Source organism: Drosophila montana, unplaced genomic scaffold, assembly GCF_035044405.1.
Source record: "Drosophila montana isolate Dmon_TW-CO22-7 unplaced genomic scaffold, ASM3504440v1 contig_3733_1, whole genome shotgun sequence".
In the NCBI taxonomy this organism is placed as follows: domain Eukaryota; kingdom Metazoa; phylum Arthropoda; class Insecta; order Diptera; family Drosophilidae; genus Drosophila; species Drosophila montana.
Window position 1 is genome coordinate 9113261 of NW_026998620.1, and position 21885 is coordinate 9135145.

A 21885-nucleotide genomic window follows, 5' to 3' on the forward strand; every position below is an offset into this window, starting at 1 on the left:
GAGTTTATAAGTCCACGACATTTTGCCCATCTCATAGTAAAACAACCGTCAACAAGTTGATTTTCTTGCTTGCAAAACTAAACTTCGTACTTTATCTTTTATTTCATTTACCATTTTTATAGCAATTCAATAAATCTTTTTATAACTAATCAATTGCAATTATTTGTTTATTTTTTGTTTTTTAGCAATCGCAACAGTCGTGCTACCGACTTGGGTTTTAGTTCATTTTATGAATGGATTTAATTATAACTTTCTTGTGTATTCACTGCAAAAATTGTATTGCGATTTTATTTACAAAAAGGCGTGTTCAGATTTTATGATTAAAATGTCCGTTGCCTAACAAAAAATAGGCGATAAATTGTTGCAAACTAAATCATTGTTGTAGAGAAATTGTGGGCACAATTTGTATGTATGCGTGTGTGTGTGTGTTATATTTGTCTGAAACAAAATGTACATTATATGTATTAAAAATAGAATTTTCACTTAAATTGTAAACGAATTTCACACAATTTTATTACAAACAAATCATTTTTTTCCTCCTTTTTTGTTTATTATTTTTGGGCTTAATGCTTATGAATGTATATATGTGTAACTGTTATTCTTCCTGCCTTCTATTACTGTATAACTAATTCATTGAAAATACATATTATTTAATACATAATTTATTTCATAAGAAGCACATTTTTTTTTATCATTTATGCGTTTACATTCCACTTTTGAACTCGCTTTCAATGCCTGCCATCTCTTTTCATATATATACACATAATATATATATTTATTTTTTGTATATATTATGTATATTTATATTCTTCATTTATTATTTAACATTTTAGCGCACACTTTTGTTAACACTAGACGCTAGATAACCTAAGAAAGTCAACCGGTTGTGCATGACGGGACGGTCAACAAGTTGAATTATGGATAATAAACTTTACAAAACAAATATGACTGTAGAGTTATGAAAAGAAAATCCACCAGATCAGGGTCGGAGCCGTAATGAGCAGGTGAGGGAGGTTTCTGGCTATATGTTGAAATTGTTGGTCTTGGACGCATGCACGCAAAGTGTAACTAAAAATAAAAATACTTAGCTTATAACGTAGCGTAAAAAATAAGTGGGCTTTTAGTAAGACATTAAATTATAGAAATTGAGAGCACTAATTAGAAGTTTAACTTAGGTTGTGATTTATAAGCTTTCTCATAAATATGCATTATTTGTAAGACTGCATATTTATACTTTATTTTAGTTTGAATTAAGTTTTTTTGTTTCCTTTTTTTTTTAGATTAAATTTAAGTTTTTAGAATGAGCATTTTAATTATGTTTTGCGTGATTCTCATGAGTGATAACAGAGAAGGGGAGGGAAAAGGCATGCGCTGGAGTTGATTTTTATTGAGATTTAGAATTATATATTAAGAGGTATGTGAGCTATATAAATTGTTTTTCGTTTTTAACAGCATGGAATGAACTTGATCGAAAACGAAAATATAGAAATATACAACAAAACAAAGCGCACAACTTTTGTGTCCAACTTTATGATTTCCGATTTTGTTCTTAAACTTAACAAGCGAACATAAAACGAACGAGCTTGGTATTACAATATGCATTTTGTGTGTGTGTGTGTGTGTTTTTTTAATGTTAATATTTTTTGTTTATTAGAAATACTTGGGCGCGTAATTATGTATACATATAAAAAATCTTGGGGGCACTACGTTGGATAATTCGATTGTTTCTTTAATTACGCTACAATGAAAATTAAATTTCTGCTTCACCATTTTTTTAATTTTATCTATGTATAAAAAATGTTTATTTATCTTGTACCACTAAGGAAAAATGTTACAAAGCTTTTGCTATGGCATTTATGTGTATGTGTTTATATGTAAGTGAGTGTATATATGTGTACATGGGTGTGTGTGTGTGTAAGGGTCCTGGAAAAACATTAGGCAAACAGTTTATGGGAAATTTGATAGCGCTTTTGAAACAAACCAATCGAATAAACATTTAAATGAGGCGAATGTTGCCACTGTTGCCAAGGCTGTGCCGAGGCCCTAGTAATTGGCGTGGATGTGTACAATGCTTGCAATAGTAGTTTTAGCTAAAATTTGTCCTGAAATATGAACAGATTATTAGTCGCGGCCACAGCGATGATATTCTCCTCGGGATGCCAAGCAGTGTGCAAGATTTTCTTATTGAAGTCCAGACAGTCGACGCTGATTTCATCTTTCTTTCGTTTGCCGCCAGTGCAAACTTTGCGTGGCTTAAGGACTGTCTTGGGCTTTATAATGTCCCTGGATGCCTCCAGCGTGACATCCTTTTTCGAGTTACGATCAAAGACCCGGAAGAAGTTATTGTAACTGCCGGTCATTATGGAGCTATCCTTGCCATTCCAACAACACTCGAACTTATCAAAGATACAGTCATTCTCATACAGCGAGCACAGCTTGGCGCGTAGATATTCATGAACCTGCAAGGAGACACATGATTATAATTAAACTCAGGTGAAACAAGTTTGGTGACTCACCGGATAAGTCTCAATGGGTTTTGTCTCCATGTGCAAGTCCCACACCTTGATGCTTAAATAGTCTCTGGAGATCATGTAGCGGCCTGAGTTACTTAGCTTGACATCACTTATGGAGCTTATAATCTCACTAAAGAAACTACGATTCGTTGGATTTTCGGGCTCCTCGAATTGTTTGCTATGGCGATCGCAAAGCGCCGCCGAGCGCATATCACATAATCGTATTGTGCCCTTGGAGCTGGAGTAGACAAACACATTGCATTCGGTCGGATGGAATTCGGCTGCGGTGATGACTTCCGTTAGCTCTTCCATGTTGGTTGGCTTGATGTCAACAATATTGTAACTCTGATTGACCACCTCCAGATGCCAGAGGTTAATACGCAAATCATCGGCCGATAGGAAAGTCTCTTGGTCAGAATTAACGCTAATTGAATTGATGTGATAGGTGTGTGCATTGGCAAAGGTGCGACGTGGCGAGGCCTCCACCATAAGCGGTACTTGCTTCACTGAAGGAACTCGTAAGGCGGTTACATTTTGTGGATCTCTAATCAGACCGTTCTCCTCTTTTGTGTTGTAGCCCTCGAACGACTTATCGCGCTCACTGACCTTCCATAATTTTACCGTTTTATCATTGGTGGACAGCAAAAAGTGCACGGGATTCTTTTGATGCAGCCATCGTATCTTATTGATTTTCTCCTCGATTTCCAGCGATTTAAGATAATCAAATTCAGGCTCGTGCGATTGGAATGTCGAATAGACATTATATTCACCGCGTCGCGGATTGGCGGTTTTCGAGGCGGGATCACGCTGAAATCAAAAAATTAATTAAAACAAACAATTTTATAATAAATAACTTTAATTTCTATTCACCTGAAAGATGACGACGCGACCTCCTTTATCGCCCGTGGCCAGCAGCTCGCCATCGTGATTGAACTCCACGCAGGATATGATATCCGCATCAGTGACATCATCGTCCAAGGCGCCCTTGATCTGTGAGAAGCACCAGGACGCCTCTCCATTACCTGTCGACGAAAAGAGTGAAACATGAAAAATAAGACACAATATTCAATTTCACAATTTCCCGTCACATCCCATTGCCTAACTAAAAGTTCGAAATAAGTGCTTGCCACATTTGATTTTCGCTCTCGCCCAGACACAATCAATAGCTTTAGCTGTAGCTGCCAGAGGACAACGATGACGTCTGCCCTGCTTAAATATTTACTAATGACGCCATTTCCAGCCACTGTCAGCTTTTGGCTTTAAATTGCTTTAAGCACTGCCGCTGGTCAACAGAATATAAGAGCCTTATTCATGCACACACAATAATATATATGCTCAGCTCCTTTCTGCACTGTTTGCCAGCCACTTTTTGCGATTGCTGCACGTTGTGTAAACGTACTGCATAAGGTTTTCATTTCCAAAATGTGTTTGACTCTTATTTTTCATACATTTCATCATCCCGTTTCTGTGCACTTCACATAGAGCTTGATACCATCGAATACCTCATGTAAAACATAAATGAAAAAGGCTACACAAGGGGTGCTAAGTATTATAATAATATGTATAGCAAATGTACGATGTATTTTTATAGTTAGCCACACAGCGTAGTTGTCTACAATAACTTAATTTTTGACCAACTTTTCCTGTGACAGAAGTCAAATATAAATTGGTTTTTGGTGATCAGTTTCTATGGCTCGTGGCCCGGATCAAGAATATATGTATATGTTATACTGTAAAGGGTTGTATACTTTCATACTGTTACGACATTTAATAATTAATATTTTTTATTGATTACTGGGTATATTCAAGTCGTAATTTATTTGCTGATGCTCCTTCGAAATGTTCATGTGCTCTGCCAGGAGATTTTCTGTTTAACATTTTTCTGCCTGGCACTCTATGCTGATTACAATACATGGCTTTTCAAAGCGCCACTGGCGACGTCATGATTTGATTGACGAACCCGAGCTGCGCTCCATTGACAATAATGGGATCAGTCAGTCAGTCAATTATATGGTCCGGCCTTATATTTGCTGACATTCGTAACGATTACGTTGCCAATACGAACACCCACCGACCCAACGACCCGGTCGCACAGTTTGGCAGTCATTGAACTCATTTCTTTGTGCTTAGTTTGAACTGAAAGTGCTAAAGCTATGTAATTGCAAAACCAGAATGCACACAATAGCTAGAATTGAATATACACATATATTTTATACCCATGAGATAGCCACAAACAATAACAACAAATTAAACAGCACCACGCACACGCAAAACGTGGCGGCAGACTGTTTTCCGGGTCAAGGCAACTAAACATGTCCCAAGTTTTAGACAATAATCCGTAAACGAGGGCAAACCAAAAATTACTATTTCTCTTTTATATTTAAAATAAACAAATATGTAAAGAGTTATTAGCTAATTTGGGAAAGAAGGGTTCTAAACGAGAGTGCATATATATTATTTCACCCCGAACCCATTGAAAATGGGTAAAAAGCGTATAAAGCTTTTGCGCAAGTGCCTGTACCAGGCAGGAAGAAGCATCTCCGGCCGGATAAAGTAGTCTCGATTAGGAGGATGAGCTGATTCAAACTGGCTTTGCCCATCAAGCCAGCTGCTCGATTATATTCCGTATACCGTACGCAATACTAGTCTATCATTCTGATCGATTTTTAAATCTGAATTTTTTAAGCATTATTCGATTATTATAAAATTAAGAGACACCAAATATCTAATAGTATATACAGACCTAAAACATTTATATATATATATATATATATATATATATATATATATATATAAGGCTTTGCCACATATGTATATACCCTGAATATTTCATAAGGATCGGGCTATAAATACAGACGAAGGAAGGAATGAAGGAAATTGGAATGTTTGTGAAGATTGTTCGTCGCAGGGTTCAAGGTATCTCCTAGTCCTAGGGTATCTCGCGACTTGACCACTTTTACTTGATAATTTTCCTTGCAAGCCTGTATGGAAGTTCAGGGACTTAATATTATGCACAAATTACTGTCCTGGCAAGTGATCAGATGACAAATATGATTAGAGATTCTGCAGCAAGCAGGTCTTTTTTGTGTAACAACAGCATTAAAAAAGTCGAACCCAGGGACCTGATCAAAGATACATCTGTTCCTGTTTGTGGATAATAGCCAAAAATATAGATATGTGTAAGCTCCCTATTACATACATACGTACATATTTTAAAGCCGACTGTTTAACTTTTAAAACTAGGCAACCTTGAATGGTTTAGTGCTTGGCATTACGAGAGCTTATTTTGGTATGTCTATTAATATAATCGGAACAGATTTTTGGTTTTTAGTCCAATTTATTATGCCTCAGCGAACTCACAAAAACACACGCACACACATTCATTCTCGTAAGCCAACTAAATGTTACTCAAATATTGACACAATTATTTAACACAACCACGCGATGTCACGACAACCACGGCAAACCCGCCGTCCTGGAACGAACGACCTAGAGCCAAGCGCCCTCTCATGATTGTCTGCCTGTGTCTCGATAAATAGAAGCTAAAACGAGGGCGGAGGAAATACAATTTCTATTGAAAATACACTAACAGCAGGTTGATGTGAGTGTGCCTTCTCGTGTACATGTTAGTTGGAGGCATAGCTGAGTGAACGTAACCCATTCGGCCATAAGCCCGGAGGCTCCAATTTCTTAAGATGCCGAGCGGTTCTTTGTGACTAGATGACTGCGTAATTAAACACATTAGGCAGAGAAACCATTTTATGAACAAAATGACAGTGGTCTGATAGTATTTATAATATATTTATAACTACTATTTCCCGGTAGTGTTCACCAGGTATCCACGTAACCGCCCCCCCCCCCCCCCCCACGCGCAACGCTGTTGTATCAGCTAAGAAAGTTGTTTTTATTCATTTTCCTGCATATATTAAAAAATACTTATTGTGTTTTTCGCCTTATCGTGGGGTTGAACCAGCAACCAACTAGCCAACTTTGTGTTGACATTGCATTTCTTTATTGTTTTTTAAATTTTAAAGGAAGTTTCAGCATCGATTTGGGTTACGCGTTGATCATCGTTCAGACACTCATTCAGTGATTTAGTCAGGCAGTCAGTCAAAAAGAGAGTAACTGGAAGCTAATAGGTTTAATGCTTGTAGGTTCTACCAATGATAATAAAAGATCAATTTTATTTTCCTTTGAGGTTTGTTCCAAAATAATAGCCATTTCCCCCACCCTCCTCCTTTTTTTAGTTTCCCTTTGTTAATTCCCACCACTCTGCTTTGTTTCCTTACTCGCTCACTTAAACTCTTACTCTCAATTACTTAACTAAATCAATGCAAAAGTCTACAAACCGTACTTAAATTTTTGAAAATCGTAAAGAAAGAAATAAAGCAGAATAACGTCATTCTTTGCGGTTTTTATAAATACAATAACGGTTTGTAGACTTTTGTTTCAACCACTTAAAAATATTTCATAAGTTCATTGTTTTTACAAATGTAATTAGGAATTGAAAACATTTCTTGTAAAAGTGGTGTTCTTATTCTCTCTCTATTTCTATCTTAGCTGTAAATCCTGCCGCACAAACTTTGTTGAAGTGCATTTCACAAAATGTGTACATAAAAGTTCGTTAAAACTTTAACATTGATTGCAGTCAATATATGTTTGCATTTGTATTGCAGAGAATAAAACTTTGTGTCATGTTTGTCTGGCCGCGCCTACCTCGACAATCGCCTAAGGGCAATAAGCAGACCGAGAACTTGTTTTTGAATCAAACTTAATTTACACAGAATGTGTGACTACAATATAGGATACAGATACAAATTTATCTATATGCATATATTTGTCATATATATTATGTATCTATCTATTTGTTGACCGTGCTCCCAATGTCTGTATTTGCGCAATTGCTTATGATTTAATTATACTGTTTGGCTTTTTAAATATTGCAAATGCAATTGAGCAGTTAGTAATTTTCTATCAGTTATATCAGCCAGGGTGCAAGTATGGGGTTTAAAGCGAAAATAAAAATGATAGCAAATGACTAAAATTGCATTAGAGGCAAAAACAGCCAATCTTTTTGTGATCAAATATCACTCATACATTCTCACAAATTGCCTACTTTATAGGTATGAATGCGCGCACATCTGGTTTAGTATTTTTTTTTCTGCCTACTATATAATATATCGTGCACGTAGCAGGGGCAATTTTTGACTCTCGCTCAATTGCAAAGATCAATGCCAACTGATAGACAGAGTTGTTTATGTACTAATAAACTAGAGCTCGGCTATTTTTTCCTACATTTGTTTACTTCGTGTATAATTTGTTTAAACGCTGTGCTGCAACAATTTAATGCAAAAATCAAAATTCAAATCCAATCACATGCACAAACACACACACATTTGCATGTGTGTAGGAAAGTATTCCGACAAGAAGACGAAGCAGAATTAAAACAACTTACCGGCCATGACAGTTGAACAGCTTTCGTTGAACGGCGCGCGCAAGTTAGCAGGAGGCAGCACTCAAAAGCAGCAGCAACAACAACAACAGCAACGCAACCAATCGCACACAACAAAAATAATAAGGCCAAGGAGTTGCTTTTGCGCTCTCAAACTCACTCTCTACCACTCTAAACGCTCTCTGGTCTACTATTTTTATGTGCGTGTGTTGGGAAACGTGCGTTTTTTATTGTTGTTGGTGTTGTTGATGTGGAGGAGTGTTGAGCGCGGTTTCTTTTTTCAAAGGAGTTGAGCTTGGCATACAAAAGAGAAACGACGAACACAACGGAAAGCAAAAGCAAAAGACAAAACCAAAGTGCTTAACTTTCGTAGCTTTTGTTTCTGCCCTTTTTCTTGTTGTTGTTTGGTTTATATATATATAAATATGTATATTGTTTTTTTCCTCTCTGCTTTTTGTTCCTACAGTCGCTGCTTAGCACAACTTAAGCACGTATACGTATTTACTGGTGACGACAACGACGTCGACGACATGTGGGGAAGAAACTGCAAAGTATGGGAGTTTTTCTTTTGTACATACGCCGACAGCTTCATAGCGATGACAGCGACGGCGGCGGCGACGAGCAGCAGCAGCAGGAACGGCAGCCGCAAGGCCTTCGTCTATATTTGTGTGTGTGTGTGTGTGTGTTCGTTCAGCCGGTGGTTGTGCCAAAAGTTATCTCGAAATTACTTTGCACTATTCTAGGCGAATCGCGGGAACAGAGCACTACAAGTGATAAACGAGACACTGTAAAACGATATTAACGCTCCCGCATATTTGCTAAACAATGCGATTAATATTATTTATTTTGTGGCACAAAACAAACACCAACAAATCGCCGTGTAGACGTCTTCTCTTCGCGTTTACCTAACGCCTTACGCCTTGCGCTCTGTTTTATCGCATTTTCTTCGCAAGTATATACACATGTATTTCTTTACAATCTAACCTTCAAAATATATATTCCTTGTTTAGCACTAAATCTTACAGCACGAATTGCATATTCATATTTATTTTGACATTCAGTTGCAGCTTTTGGCGTGTTGAACCGTTGCTTTGTTATAAAAGCGCGCTGACAGAACCGACGGCGTCGCTGGCGACAACGCACAATCAATATTCGATTAAAATGCGCCTCGTACTTAATGTTTTCTTTATTTTTATATATTTGTTTTGGCTAAACACTGCACAGGCTAACGCGTCACGACAAAGATTATCAGCTCAGTATTGTGCTCGATGTTGAGCTCGTATGACAAATATGGCAAAAAAGAAAAAAAAACCGAGATTCTAATGCTGCTCTGTTCAGCTGCTTCTTCTTCCAGTTTTTGCCGCCTCTTTTGATGCACTGCTTCGTCGCCGCCGTCGTCGCTGCGTTGCGTCGTCGTTTTTGCAAAATGCGGCAGCGGCGGCCAAGATTTACGCACTTTTAAACTATGTACATCATTGCAATAATACAATTTCAATGCGGCAATAACACTTAAACGCGTTGTTAACAATTTCAACTTAATTTATGACTAATTTGTTTTGAAAATTTCAACATAAAAATGGAAGTACAAAATGTATTGCAAATTTCGCACTTTACAATAGCAGTTTCAGGCCACTAAAACTGCCGGAAACGAACGGCGTTGCGCATTCCTGCAGTGTTGGTCAATGTGCATTTTCAGTGCTCTATAATGCGATACTCTACAGCTGTCTGGGTTGTCGCATATTTATTCGTACATGGCGCGCTAAATATTCAAACATAAATATACGACGAAGTAACTTACTTTGCGGCCTTTTGGCACCGTTTATATTGATGGCCGTATTAAGCATGTTGCCAATTTTTGTAATGCTCGATTGTCGCATGAATGTGCGCGGCGGTATAGGTGGTGGCTGTGGATCAGGCGGCTCCAGCACTGGACTTTGTCGACCCCATCGACCCATTTTGACGTCTGTGTTTTGCTGCTACAGTTTGCGAGCTGTAAATGAATAAAATGATCGAATCTATTAACATTCATTTTGAAGCACAATCGCACTCAAATACACTGAAACACACACAATCAGACGTATTGTATAATGGATATTTACTTAAAACTTGGTCACTTTAGGCCTTAGCACATGAGCGGATTTCGTGTTTTTCAATTTGTCAGGCAATTAACACCTGTCCCCGGCGTGCGATCCTCTTGCGCTCTCCCTCGCACTGGATTTCTCTTTCTGCCCACTTGCACTTATCACGCAAATGTCGCCGACTAGATTTATTTTTCTTTCTAGATTTTGCACACAAATTAATTGTGCAAATGTGTCTGTCGTTTGTTTACATTGGACATTACGTTTACGTGCACGCCGCTTACCAAATCCAAAAACAACTTCCCCATCTGCTGGGCAAATTTTAAAGCCCCCTAAGTCAGAACTCGGTACGTCTAGAGGTGTGTCTGACGTCGGTTAAGCGCTAATGTGCCATATTTTAATGATTAATTATTCGTAAAGGAACTATGTATCCAAATAAGAAAGTTGATTGCTTAACCTTTTATAAAGTATCGCAATAAAAGGTATTTAATATATTTAAAAGCTAAACATTAAAAATTAGATCAATATGACTAGGTAAATATGAAAAAATTGTTAAAAATTCCAATCAACAATTACGAAAATCGCTAAAAGGCAATTCAAATATTTATTATATAAAAAAAGTCTCCGAAAAGCTTCAGAGTGAAAAATTGACTTAAGGGAGGCACACTTAAGTATGGGAGTGTGTCTTAAATGCAACAAGTTGATACGAGGCATGCGCCCTAAGATGAACAACAAAACAACGTATAAAAAAGACAAAATACAAAAGAAAAGAAAATAGCCAACATGGGATTCTAATCCAATTAATGGGCCAACGTCTCAATGTGTTGTTGGGAAACGTGAGTAAGCGCGTGGCCAACGCATTAAGTGAATTTAGGGAAAATTGTTTTTTCCTTACAAGAGCTCTAGAAATTGGCGTCGTTAGAATATCGACTGGGGAAATGTGAAATGTCATTGAAGTTCAAAATTAAACATGCACAATGCAAAATTAAAAACAACAACGACAGCCAAATTTGTTAAGTTGAATTTCAGAAATACAAATACAAAATGTATATGTTTTTTTTTCTTTTCCCTGTTTGCCTTAGTCACATCCACAAAACAAAACAAACAGCGGCAAATTTTTAAGAAATAGCAAATTATGCTGTCATTGTTTTCTCTCTTTCTATACGCTTCCACAGTTGCATCCTATGCACTTGTAACTAAATTTGTAACATGAAAAAACCAGCCTCGTTAAAATCTTTGATATTGTTAAAATCTTTGATATTGAGGTCTGCACTTTTTACCAAATATACGTGTGTAGAAACTTTAGACCCCAATTTGGAGTTTCATACATCTAAGGAACTCGGATCATGTACTTAAAGGCTAAGAAAATAAGATGTCTACGGATAACTCTGGGATTTTACATCTTACTCTAGATGAAGTAAAAATTGTAAACATGGAAATAATTAAAATTGAATGATAAATTTATAAATGCATATAAAGTTATTCCTACACATATATTTCCCCATATTGATACTCTTCTATAGGGTGTTTATGCCTAGTGACAGCTTAATTAATTCTGGTACCTCACAAAAACAACTTGCCCAATTAGCAAGGAAGGGTATATCGAGTTTCGATATGTTACCAATATGTTTCTCAAAATGTGGTGAAGTGCAAAAGACAAGAGATTGCGATCAGAGCAAACTCAACGGAAGGAAAACGAGAAAAACAAAACGAATAAAAACCAAAATTAAATTATTTTTATTTATACATATGTGTGTGCGTATGTACATTGTACATATTTATATATTGCTTAGCAATAATACAAACATTGAAGGTAGCCCCCAGTTTCAGTTTTGTTTATTTTTAAAAGAATGTGAAGGAAATGCTGAAAATTCGTTAGCAAACACACACACTCACAGGCATACACACACAACAGAAACTGCGACCGGGGCGCCTAAAAATAGGCAGGACGACAATTTGAAAGTCCAGCCGCACGTGCAACACGAGACCGACTCCTGTCCCCCCAGCCGCTTTGCGTATGTTCTCGTGTGTGTAAATATTTTTGGATGCTACCTTTAAACATGTCAATCCACTCTCAGTTCGGGCAAGTTAAATGTGCTTTTAAAGTGAGTGGGAGAGAATAGAATCATTTATATTTAGACAATTTCATCAGAGCGTGTGCCAAATTGTCTGTAAACCAGGATGTACCTATGTACGTATGTTTCGCAATCAGTTATGACCTCCCCCCGGCTCCACCGACAGTCAATGATAAGGATAAAGTAAGGCAGAAGGCGAGATCTACTTTTGCCGGTGGCAATATCATATCCAGCGACAGATAATAACAACAAATATCGATGCGTAAATCGATGGGCCAATATTGTTTCTTATCATGTTGTGTGAGCTGTTCGTCTAATTAATGCACTAAATAAATAAATGCCGAAACTAATTAAGCTTTTGACAAAAATAAAATGGCTTTTGAGGTGTATTGCGCACATACTATTGACAGGTCTTAAGCTAAACAAATTACATGCCAGTTATCATTATGGACTCAGATAAAAGCGCGTGTCGCGCTTGTTTAGCCAAGCAATTTGAATGAATTTGTTGTAATTGATGCAAACAGCTTAAACAAATATTTTTTGGCATAGAACTTAGCTAGTGACAAAATAGCTGCCATTAATTGTTGTTATACAATGAATTTACTTTTTGAATTTTTATGGCAAATACAACTGTTGCTGCTGCTTTTTAGTGAAACAATGTTGTTAACCTCAAAAGCCGCCAAGAACGTCAACAACTAAAACTTGGATCGCACGTACAAAGCGACGTAGCGTCTAAAAAGGCGGGAGGGGAGGTGTAAGCTGTACGGGGCTTGGGCTCTAAAACGGTATGGGGTTACCTTTGTTATGTACTGTGTATATGATATCATTATGCACACGCACACACACACACACACACACACATACGCATATATGAAACTAAATGCACAAAGCTACGTAGGAACTTATAACAGATCCGCACATAACTTATTAGCGAGTTTTACCGCAGTTTGGCGAAACTTGGCAACGTTTTTTTTTTTATTTATTATTGCTACTTTTTTTTTTTGGTTTTTGACGGCAATACATATTGAAACAGCTGTATTGCCATAAAAAAGGAGAAAAAAAGTGACAAAATCACACGCGCACATAAGCCAAATGTTAAAACAGATCTCTAAAAGCTAAAACAGCAAAATCACAAAAAACTAATTTGCATTTTTGAATATATTTTCTTGTATACCATTTATTGGATTTGCCCTTACTTATAAAAACCTTTCAGTCATATTTCAAATTGTAAACTACCTGAAGTAACTGCCAGATGATGCGTTACAATTGAATCGATTTTATCGCCTGTTTCGTCTTATCATTTGTTGCTCTTTTATGTTAATTTGTCTTTTTCTTTTGTATTGGGTTTGTGTTAGGTTTAAGTGTGGTTTGTTTTGCTATTGCCCAAAGTTGTATGTGTAACAGTTAACGGTAATCTTCTTGCTGTTATCAACCGTTTTTATTGTTTATGATCACTTGCACTTTTTAAATTGAACTTGAAAAGGAGAGCCAAGCGCGTATAGCACATACACACATACGCCGTGAGCTTGACAAAGGCACTAAAACTGATTTAAATTTTACCCAACTTGGACGCAAATCAAAAAACCGCAAAAGCGAAACAGTCAACGCGGCGTCGTTAAAATTAGCACTAAACTCGCATGCGTCGCCCAGCGAATGTGCGGCCTATGATTTCTACTAACGTGTACAGTGGGGCACAGCTTAAACGAATTTAATTACATATGCCAAATTTGTAAGAAAATTATATGCATCGAATTAGTACAATAATCCTGATTTTTTGGAACATTTGCATTCCTAAGTTTATGGTAAACCCAAGTTATCTACATCTTAATATACAAATTTTTCTAAACGACTTATTTATTTATTTTTTTTTTTTAGTTTTCTTAAGATGGAAATACAGATACAGTAATAGCTGATATTTTCACATTATTAAAGTTTCACAGATTATCCAAAGGGGAATCAGCATTTAATCCATCAATTTTTCTGCTGCTTGGTGTTTAGTCAGTTTTTAAAACTACATTCCACTGTGCACAAACGTGCGCTCGCGCGCTCTCTTTCTCTTTCGCATTCTCAGCAGTGGCGCTCGGCACCTGCTGTTCCAATGTTAGTTTGTGTGACCAAGTGTGTGTGTGTGTGTGTGTGTGTGAAGGGGAATGGGGAGCGAAGACCCCTCTCTTGCTTCCTCAGCATGTGTTTCTGTGACCGTGAGGAGGCTGATCGTGCTCTTTCTTTTTGAAGATTTTTGTAAAATGTAAACAAAACGTTGTGCGAGTGAGTAACTGATGTTATTATTATTGTTATTTTATTGTTGTTGGTGCTGTCGCCGTCTCGGTGTTCTTCTGATAAACGCTAATTTGCATATTGCTGTTGCGCGTTTATGTGCCATGTTTACTCTAGTATCAGCCATTAAATGATAAAATAAACGCTGCTTAAATAAGAAAGCAATTAGGAAGGAAGTCGTGCAACAGAAGATTTTTACCACATATCTCTAAAACTTTTGGTTAACAAATTAATATCCTTATTTAGTATATTGTATTTGAGACGCAAATGATTGCTATGAGTTGTCCAGTCCTCGATGCCATGATGGAACATCACCTCAAGTACCAACAGCTGCTCGTATAGCACATCCCAATCGATGCCGATGGTGGCAGCGCATGTTTCCAGCAGCCAACGAAACGAACAGGGGAAGATCGTACGCAGTTTCTGCTTACTCGTGTCACTAATCCTTGTTATATATCCGTGGAGCAGCCAGCAATCGAAATTGGAAATTTTTAACAAAAGCTCATCCAGCTGCTGTTGCTCTGCGCCGTCTTTAATTTGATTTGCATCACTGCTTTCGGGCTTAGGCTGAGCTGACGCTTCTATTTCCTCTGAAAATGGTCGCATTTGGCGACGAGGCATCTTTAGCGGCACACGCAACGGATCCATGTTGCGCTCATCGAATGTTTGTATGGCTGCCAAATTGTTTAGCGACACCTCCTCATTGTTCAGAGTTAGTACATAAGTGGGAGTGTCGCGTATTTTCCAAAACGGATTGTCAGTCTCTAAGGCTTCGCGGCGTTCGGAGCGCTCTCTCATTTTATTTGCATATTGCCGACCATAAGATGCAACAGGTTGACGAAATACAAAGCCGGGTCGCTTTTCCCGCCGCCGTAGCTCGTCAATCCAGGTCTGTGTATCTATGTCACAATTAGCGCGCCATTCCTTCTGTCGATTTGGTTGTCGTGGCAGCGTCTGAAAAATGCCAGTCTCCACGTAATCCTCCTGGCATGCCAACTCCTCTACGCGAAGGGTTTTGCCACGCACGGCTAACTGCTGAGCCAACTCTGTGGTTTGATTTTTAAACGGCGCGAGTTGGCGCTCTGTGTGATCTACTTTCATAAAGTCCGGAATCTGTACACTCATCTCGCGCTGCTGCGCTTGGCTGGCGTGGAGGAGAATGCGCTTAAAATAGCTATGGGCCGGAGTTAGGCTAGGCTGAAATTCTATGTGATCCTTCGTTGCACTCTCGGCACCGGACTCGCCGAATTTTTCTTTCAGCAGTGTCTCAAAAATGTGACAAATGTTCTCGTTCACGCGCTGCATGGCCGGTGTCATCAACATCTCGTTGTAGTTATATTCATGCTCCTTCTGTTTTTTCTCCTTCTTCAGAAAGTCGTCAATCTTGCGCCCACTCTGAGTAGCCGTACCAAAACGCTGTGCAAAGCTTTCGCTATAGTGAGAAACCAAAATTTTACGTAACTCCACAAACTCCATCCATTCGGTATAGACAAAAAGCGGCGACACCGACTGCAGGTGCTCCTCTGTCTGCTGTTGAAGCTGTTTATTAATGAGTATGGCAGATTCTGATATAGCGCGCTCCTTAACATCATCCAGGCCAAACAATAGCTTTAAGACGTATATGATGTAGGCCATGACACGAGCCTCATAGCGGGGATATACATGTGGTCCGTAAATGGGATCAAAGGTAGGTGGCAGCACATCCATTAAACTGCCGACGTAGCTTGCTATTAGCGGCGGCAAACTCAGTTCTAGTACATAGCGCTTTGTGAGTGCTTTCAGATCTGGTTTTTGGAATCCATTCAGATTAATGAAGCGGGACATGTTAGAGATCTGCAACCGCATGAACTGAAAAATGATGATTTAGAATTACGTTTAACACTTTCCTCTCTATTTAGTTTAAAAGTGCATAAATATTATTATATACTAAATGCTATGTTAGATCTTTTTTTGACACTGTAATTTTTTTTAGTTCGCTTGAGCTTTAATTGTTTTCAAGTTTACCTTATATCGAATTTTATCCCTTTGATGACTAAATTCCATCTGCTTGATCAGCGTCTTGCCATGCATGGCTACATTGTCAGGCAAATAGCTCAGCATATAGCGACTAGTCAGATGCTCCTCATCAATTAATCGTAATAGATCCGTCAACTGGATATCGTCCTCGACTTGGTTAAGCGCTATGGCCAGCACAATATACAGTTTGCTTATGTTTAGACAGTAAATATGGCGATCAAAATTGCATAAGACCTTCGCTTTGGGGCGTAGGCCATGACATTGCATACTGCCCGAACTGTCCGCGCTGTGTTTATCCAGATGCTTAAGTGGCATTTGCTTTTTCAGGGATTTGCGCGCATTGCTGGACCATTGTAGTTGGAGATTTTGGTTGGTTCGCAACGTGGATTCAGATTGGGCGCCCTTCTTGCCGTTATAGCCCGACTCGTCCAATTTGCGCTGGAAAAGAGAAACGAGAGCAAGACCTTTTGATGTCAGTGCCGTGTAGATAGCCAGGTGATTGATTAGCTAAGGTAATTTGTAAAGTCGTTTGCATATGCTTCAGCCGACTATAAATACGCCAGCTAAGCCAGGAAAATATCAGTTCAGCATTTTGTCTTAAGCATTACAACATCAACATTTTCGAAAATGTCTCTGCGTTTTGCCCTGGTCTGCCTAGCACTTCTTGTGTTGGTGTACGCACCGCTGCCCGCATCAGCGGCACCCCTAGAGCTTAACGAGGGTAAGTTTTAGCGGCTGCGAAATGAGCTGATAATATAATTGTCTACACACAGCTGCTTTGGTGGAGGGTAATATCGTTCCTGGAGTGGGACCGACACCGTCACCTTCAGCATCGGAGCCAGGCAAACCAAAGCAGCGCACCTTCTTCCTGTTGCTGCCACTCCTGTTTCCCGACCAGTACTACTTTTAATGTACGGCACGGACAGCCCACTGAGTTTACTATGATAAAGATTTAAAAAAAAGTAATAAAGTTTAAACTTTTAGCATGCAAACACCTTGGTCTTTCTCCATTCACGCCAGTTGGCGCGCTCATCCCCTTGATTTTGTAATTGTTTATCCTGGCGTTCACGCTTTCGCTTTGTCTTCTTGTAATTATAAATGATGCGGGCATCTCTAAAAGGCAGCGAAATTATAAACAAAATGTACTTGAATGTTAAAGCCTCTTTCCTTACCTGGCCAAGGCGCGCACATTCAACTTTGGCAAACCTAGCTCGTTGTTCTTGCTGAAGGCCACCTCCATGCGTCCCATGTAGGCAGCCCATACCTGCAGCGTCATTAGCTTAAGCTCTGGCTTGGCGCCCATGTTCAGCAGCTCCTCCAAAAAGCCGCGCAGCACATAATTGTAAAACTCCCAGGATGTTATATCGTTTTCTTCTTCCTCAACTTTCGGCTTCTTTATGGTGCGTTGCGAAGCGTGCTTTGAAGTGTCGTTGAATGTATCCTCGGCGCTGATTTCTACAGCGCGCAGTTGTTCCTTCTTGGTGCCGCATTCGATGCAGTAGTAGTAGCCTTCGCGTTCCTGGAACGTGCGCTCGCCGCATACGTCGCACTCCATATTATCTATTTCCATTATTTCTGTCTCGTCCATTTTGCTTTATAAATATAAAAAATCAACACACGTGCTGGAACGACAATTCCTATAATAACAAATATCTTGATAGGTACTTTTGCATTAAATCGATATCGATATAATCGGTTTAATGCCGATAGAAATTGCGCGCAACTTAAAATAAAGTGCTAGTATTGAACGTCGCTGTTGCTATAATATTCTTATCGATTTAGTTAATTTAAGGAAAAGTTAACCATTTTTAGAACTGCGAACTGCTAAAAAAAAAAAAATTCAAAATTGATCAGAATTTAGCGGCCAAAAAAATGAATTGAGATTAAATGGAAATTTCCTAAAACTAGCTAAGTGCTGACATGGCATTACACAACACTAAATCTGTCCACTGCTCGCGCCTTTTGACCTATCCCAATGTTTCAAATGTGCTGAATAAGTCATTTCCCTAATTAAATTGCGGCGTTTATATAAGCTGAATGTGCTGTGCGTATAAGACTTAGCCGCTTAATGGATAACTAAATTTAGACGGCTGTCTACCAGTAATGACCAGTATTAAATTGCCTTGCCCTAACGCAGGGCGCGAAAACAAAAGCTAAAATTTTGTGCGCGTTGAAAGCTTCCGACTGCAATAGGCAGTCGCTCACAGACAGTCGGTTAGTGCAAGTGCAGCAGCGGACATGTGTTCACACGACAACAATCTAAATGCCGAGCATCCAGATTTGGATTCTACGTCGGAGAATGAGCAGGAGCTGATATTGAAAAAGGAGCAGCTTCAGGTGCAGGAACTGAGCGATTGGTTAGACGCAAATCCGAATATAAATGGCTGTAAAGCCTATGCGAATTTGCACTTTTTCCTGCGCACCTGTAAATTTGACGTTGAGCGCGCCAAAAAGAAGCTTAAAACCTTTTACCAAATGCGTGCCGAGCGTACCGAATGGTTTGACAATTGCAATCCCATGTTGCCCGAAATACAGGAGCTGCTTGCCTTGGGAGTCTTTCTCCCCGTTGACGGCGTCGATGAGCAGCAACGAAAGGTTGTAATTATACGGACGGCGGCACACGATCCTAAACGACATACACAAAACAACGTGTTTAAGGTAGACCAGGTATATATAATAGCTAAAAGTGCAATGATCTCTAACTTTTGACTTCTTGTAGACAAGCAAAATGATATTGGATTTGCTATTAAAGTTTGAGCCAGATAGCTGCGCACGTGGCATTGTTGCCATAATGGATATGCAGGGGGTCCAATTAGGTCATGCTCTGCAGCTGAATCCCAAGCTTATCAAGCGTTCCGTTGAGAGTTGGACGGCCTATCCATGTCAGCCCAAGCTTTTGGAGTTCACTAATACGCCTCGTCACGTCAACATTTTTCTAAATACATTTCGGTGCCTGTCTTTTGCTTATATAAGAACATGTTTATTTATATATTAATAATATATTTATTTTAGCGTATTTATGACGCCAAAGATACGATCCCGTGTCGCAGTGCACCGCGAGGGCACCATGGTAAAGTGCAAGCAGTTGCCAACAGACTTGGGTGGTCAGGGACCCAGTTACAAAGAGCTGGCCATTAAATGGAAGCAATTGGTCGAACAGCACGCTGACTTCTATTTGGAGCAAGGCAAATACAAAAGCATAGTCAAGCGATAAGCGTCTGATTAACCAAAAATGATTAGAACTGCAAGCAGACATACTTATAAATAATATACGCATATTTTCAACGTGCGGATTATCATCGGTAATCGGTTAATGTGTACAAATGGCGTTGCTTAGTATTTAAGGTTTCGTTCGTGCTAAAAAAAATGCTCATTTTGTAATGATAAGTATTTATAATGCACACTTCAATGTTTGTATCATTTTAGCTATAGATAAGTGTACTCTTTGTTGGGAAACTTTGCCTTGCCGTTATCGTCCACATTTGTCCAACGACCATAGACTCATTTTATTACCAGAGCTCTTTACTAAAAAAGAAAAGCATATGAATTCGACTTTGTGAAATAGGATAAACGGGTTATTAAAAGTATATCTGATACGTGGATTATTTCATTATATTCTCGATTTCTTTATTAGTATAAAATAGTATATCAAAAATGTTTATCAAGTCTATAATTATTATCATTTAATGGGGCCATCGAGTGCCGTCTCATGTTAAGGGTTTGCATTGCAAAAGACTTCTCATCCGTTTATCGATATTAATAATAAATACGTACATACATACAAAAGAACATAAACAAGTTAATTTCGCACAGTTTGTGAACAGAATGTTGTTTATAAGCGGGATTTGTTAGTGTATCAATGCGTGCTGTCTGTTGTTTTTTCTTTTTAATATACATACATATATAAATATAAATATGTTTTATATCTTAAAAGTACGTGTCACATATAAAAATATATAGTAGATGTTGGTCATCAATTCATATCATCACCAAACAGCGCACTACCGAACAGTTTTAGTGGGACCACATGAAGCACTGAACAAAACTTAAAAGCTATAAACGAGAAAAGGAAAGGCGGTAACTAACTAAAGCGTATTATAAATAGCGACAAAGTGCAATTGAAAGTAAAGCGCAGTCGCGCCCGCCCATCACAAGTCCAATTGCAAGCTGTCGCTATTGCCACCACTGTCCACCAATTGCAGTGATTCCTATATCTGCCGTTCATCCTTTGCCGTCAACTTATCGATGAGCTCTTGCAGTGGCGCCAACTCGCGTCGTTCAATCAGATTGAACTCTTGCACAAAGAATATAAAATGCTTAAAGGACGTATTCAAATGAGCCTCTTCGCCCAGCGTCACAACCTCGGAGAAATGCTGATGATAGATGTGCGCATAAACGCGAAACAGACGCTTCAGTATAGTTTTTGCGGAGGCAAGAAAATTCTTTGGGAATGGTACACCAATTTTGGATGGGAACAATGTTTCATCGTCCAGCTGATCCTGTACCCAGGTCATTAGATAATCAATATACTTGGGCGCGCTGCATTTAATGGGCTTCTTAACTGTTAAACCATCCGCCCAATGGTATTCGTATTTCGGACCAGCCGACATAATGCCACAGCTCTCCTCCGTACAAAACTCTGTTATTGTGCCATAGAGCATATTAATCTGATTAAAGAAATCCACGGCTATGGGGAAAGAAGTAAACAAATTAGTTATAAAAACGTAGGATATTTTTATAATACTCACTGTTGACGGCCACCCATTCGTTGAGATCCTCGCCATCGGGCAGAGCGACTGCATTTCGCAAGTTCCCAGAGCCAAGTGTGGCGGCTGCGTGCTTCATGAGATCATATTGATGTGTGCCCTCCGGTATGTTCTTTTTCGGTTTGAAGGTTTTGCTTGAACGTGAACCGCTAAAGTCGACAAAGAAATTACGTTTTGTATTGGTATGCCACGGCAAACAACCCCAGGCAACTACAAGTGGTGGAGCCATTGCCTCACACCCACAACATTGGCAGAACAAAGCACGAAAAAGGGTAGAGCTCTTTGTTCGCCACTGGCTGGGTCTGTTTCAGTTGCAAGTGCAACAGTGTTTTCAGTTCACACGAACATACTTTCGTGTATGTAAAATGAACATTATACGCACATATGTTCGTATGTATTCCAGTTACTACACATACATATATATACTTACAACAAAAATTCCATTGCCATGCAGTTATTGTTGCCGTTCACTTGCCACGAAGGTAAACTTGTCGACAACCTCTTTAGCAATATGCTTATTTCTTGTAAGTTGAACGTCTTGGACGAGTTGGAATTCAGCTTATTGTTGAAAAACAGTTTTTAATTATAAATCTTTACAATCAAAAAAATTGTTGGCAGGGCAAAGTGTAGGGCTGGCAACAAATACCGACAACATCGATATTTTGAACTCGATAACCGATATGCCAAAACATGTTATGCACTTACGAT

At 38.8% G+C, this 21885-nt stretch overlaps 5 protein-coding genes across 6 annotated transcripts; 2 read left to right on the top strand and 3 right to left on the bottom strand.

Annotated features, from left to right (window-relative positions):
• Positions 1-1491: 1491 nt before the first annotated feature.
• Positions 1492-13662, bottom strand: tws (protein phosphatase 2 regulatory subunit tws). Of its 2 annotated transcripts, none has more exons than XM_064694945.1 (5): positions 13355-13662; positions 9764-9955; positions 3384-3535; positions 2517-3320; positions 1492-2459 (listed from the first exon to the last, which is right to left on the bottom strand). In XM_064694945.1, the coding sequence occupies exons 2-5, from the start codon at positions 9918-9920 to the stop codon at positions 2091-2093; spliced, it is 1482 nt and encodes a 493-aa protein (XP_064551015.1). In that variant the 5' UTR covers positions 9921-9955; positions 13355-13662; the 3' UTR covers positions 1492-2090. The 2 variants fall into 2 exon arrangements, with proteins under 2 accessions (XP_064551015.1, XP_064551016.1); XM_064694946.1 differs by lacking the exons at positions 9764-9955; positions 13355-13662 and adding exons at positions 7969-8509; positions 9422-9581.
• A 716-nt stretch (positions 13663-14378) lies between these two features.
• Positions 14379-18064, bottom strand: TAF1B (TATA box-binding protein-associated factor RNA polymerase I subunit B). Its single transcript, XM_064694937.1, has 4 exons — positions 17584-18064; positions 17407-17524; positions 16400-16849; positions 14379-16243 (listed from the first exon to the last, which is right to left on the bottom strand). The coding sequence occupies exons 1-4, from the start codon at positions 17997-17999 to the stop codon at positions 14591-14593; spliced, it is 2637 nt and encodes an 878-aa protein (XP_064551007.1). The 5' UTR covers positions 18000-18064; the 3' UTR covers positions 14379-14590.
• Positions 16981-17403, top strand: LOC135437109 (uncharacterized). Its single transcript, XM_064694954.1, has 2 exons — positions 16981-17132; positions 17185-17403. The coding sequence occupies exons 1-2, from the start codon at positions 17039-17041 to the stop codon at positions 17319-17321; spliced, it is 231 nt and encodes a 76-aa protein (XP_064551024.1). The 5' UTR covers positions 16981-17038; the 3' UTR covers positions 17322-17403.
• Positions 18065-18379: 315 nt separating the features above from the next.
• pinta (prolonged depolarization afterpotential (PDA) is not apparent) lies at positions 18380-20024 on the top strand. The gene is made up of 3 exons (XM_064694947.1): positions 18380-19069; positions 19131-19360; positions 19424-20024. The coding sequence occupies exons 1-3, from the start codon at positions 18650-18652 to the stop codon at positions 19623-19625; spliced, it is 852 nt and encodes a 283-aa protein (XP_064551017.1). The 5' UTR covers positions 18380-18649; the 3' UTR covers positions 19626-20024.
• mats (MOB kinase activator-like 1) lies at positions 20014-21823 on the bottom strand. The gene is made up of 3 exons (XM_064694951.1): positions 21608-21823; positions 21160-21326; positions 20014-21098 (listed from the first exon to the last, which is right to left on the bottom strand). Exons 1-3 carry the CDS (start codon positions 21625-21627, stop codon positions 20620-20622), a joined length of 666 nt encoding a protein of 221 aa, XP_064551021.1. The 5' UTR covers positions 21628-21823; the 3' UTR covers positions 20014-20619.
• Between the last annotated feature and the right edge of the window lie 62 nt (positions 21824-21885).

Excerpts from the sequence above, each read along its gene's own strand:
- LOC135437109 (XM_064694954.1), top strand. The coding sequence starts at position 17,039 with ATGTCTCTGCGTTTTGCCCTGGTCTGCCTAGCACTTCTTGTGTTGGTG. Across the intron at positions 17,133-17,184 it reads ACCCCTAGAGCTTAACGAGG|CTGCTTTGGTGGAGGGTAAT; the intron begins GTAAGTTTTAGC and ends GTCTACACACAG.
- tws (XM_064694945.1), bottom strand. The coding sequence starts at position 9,920 with ATGGGTCGATGGGGTCGACAAAGTCCAGTGCTGGAGCCGCCTGATCCA. Across the intron at positions 3,321-3,383 it reads GTCGCGTCGTCATCTTTCAG|CGTGATCCCGCCTCGAAAAC; the intron begins GTGAATAGAAAT and ends TTTTGATTTCAG. Across the intron at positions 2,460-2,516 it reads AACCCATTGAGACTTATCCG|GTTCATGAATATCTACGCGC; the intron begins GTGAGTCACCAA and ends GTCTCCTTGCAG.
- pinta (XM_064694947.1), top strand. The coding sequence starts at position 18,650 with ATGTGTTCACACGACAACAATCTAAATGCCGAGCATCCAGATTTGGAT. Across the intron at positions 19,070-19,130 it reads CACAAAACAACGTGTTTAAG|ACAAGCAAAATGATATTGGA; the intron begins GTAGACCAGGTA and ends GACTTCTTGTAG. Across the intron at positions 19,361-19,423 it reads ATTTTTCTAAATACATTTCG|CGTATTTATGACGCCAAAGA; the intron begins GTGCCTGTCTTT and ends TATTTATTTTAG.
- mats (XM_064694951.1), bottom strand. The coding sequence starts at position 21,627 with ATGGCAATGGAATTTTTGTT. Across the intron at positions 21,327-21,607 it reads ATGGCAATGGAATTTTTGTT|CGGTTCACGTTCAAGCAAAA; the intron begins GTAAGTATATAT and ends TGTCGACTTTAG. Across the intron at positions 21,099-21,159 it reads CGAATGGGTGGCCGTCAACA|CCGTGGATTTCTTTAATCAG; the intron begins GTGAGTATTATA and ends CTTTCCCCATAG.
- TAF1B (XM_064694937.1), bottom strand. The coding sequence starts at position 17,999 with ATGGACGAGACAGAAATAATGGAAATAGATAATATGGAGTGCGACGTA. Across the intron at positions 16,850-17,406 it reads GTGAATGGAGAAAGACCAAG|CGCAAATTGGACGAGTCGGG; the intron begins GTGTTTGCATGC and ends TCTCTTTTCCAG. Across the intron at positions 16,244-16,399 it reads GGGATAAAATTCGATATAAG|TTCATGCGGTTGCAGATCTC; the intron begins GTAAACTTGAAA and ends ATCATTTTTCAG.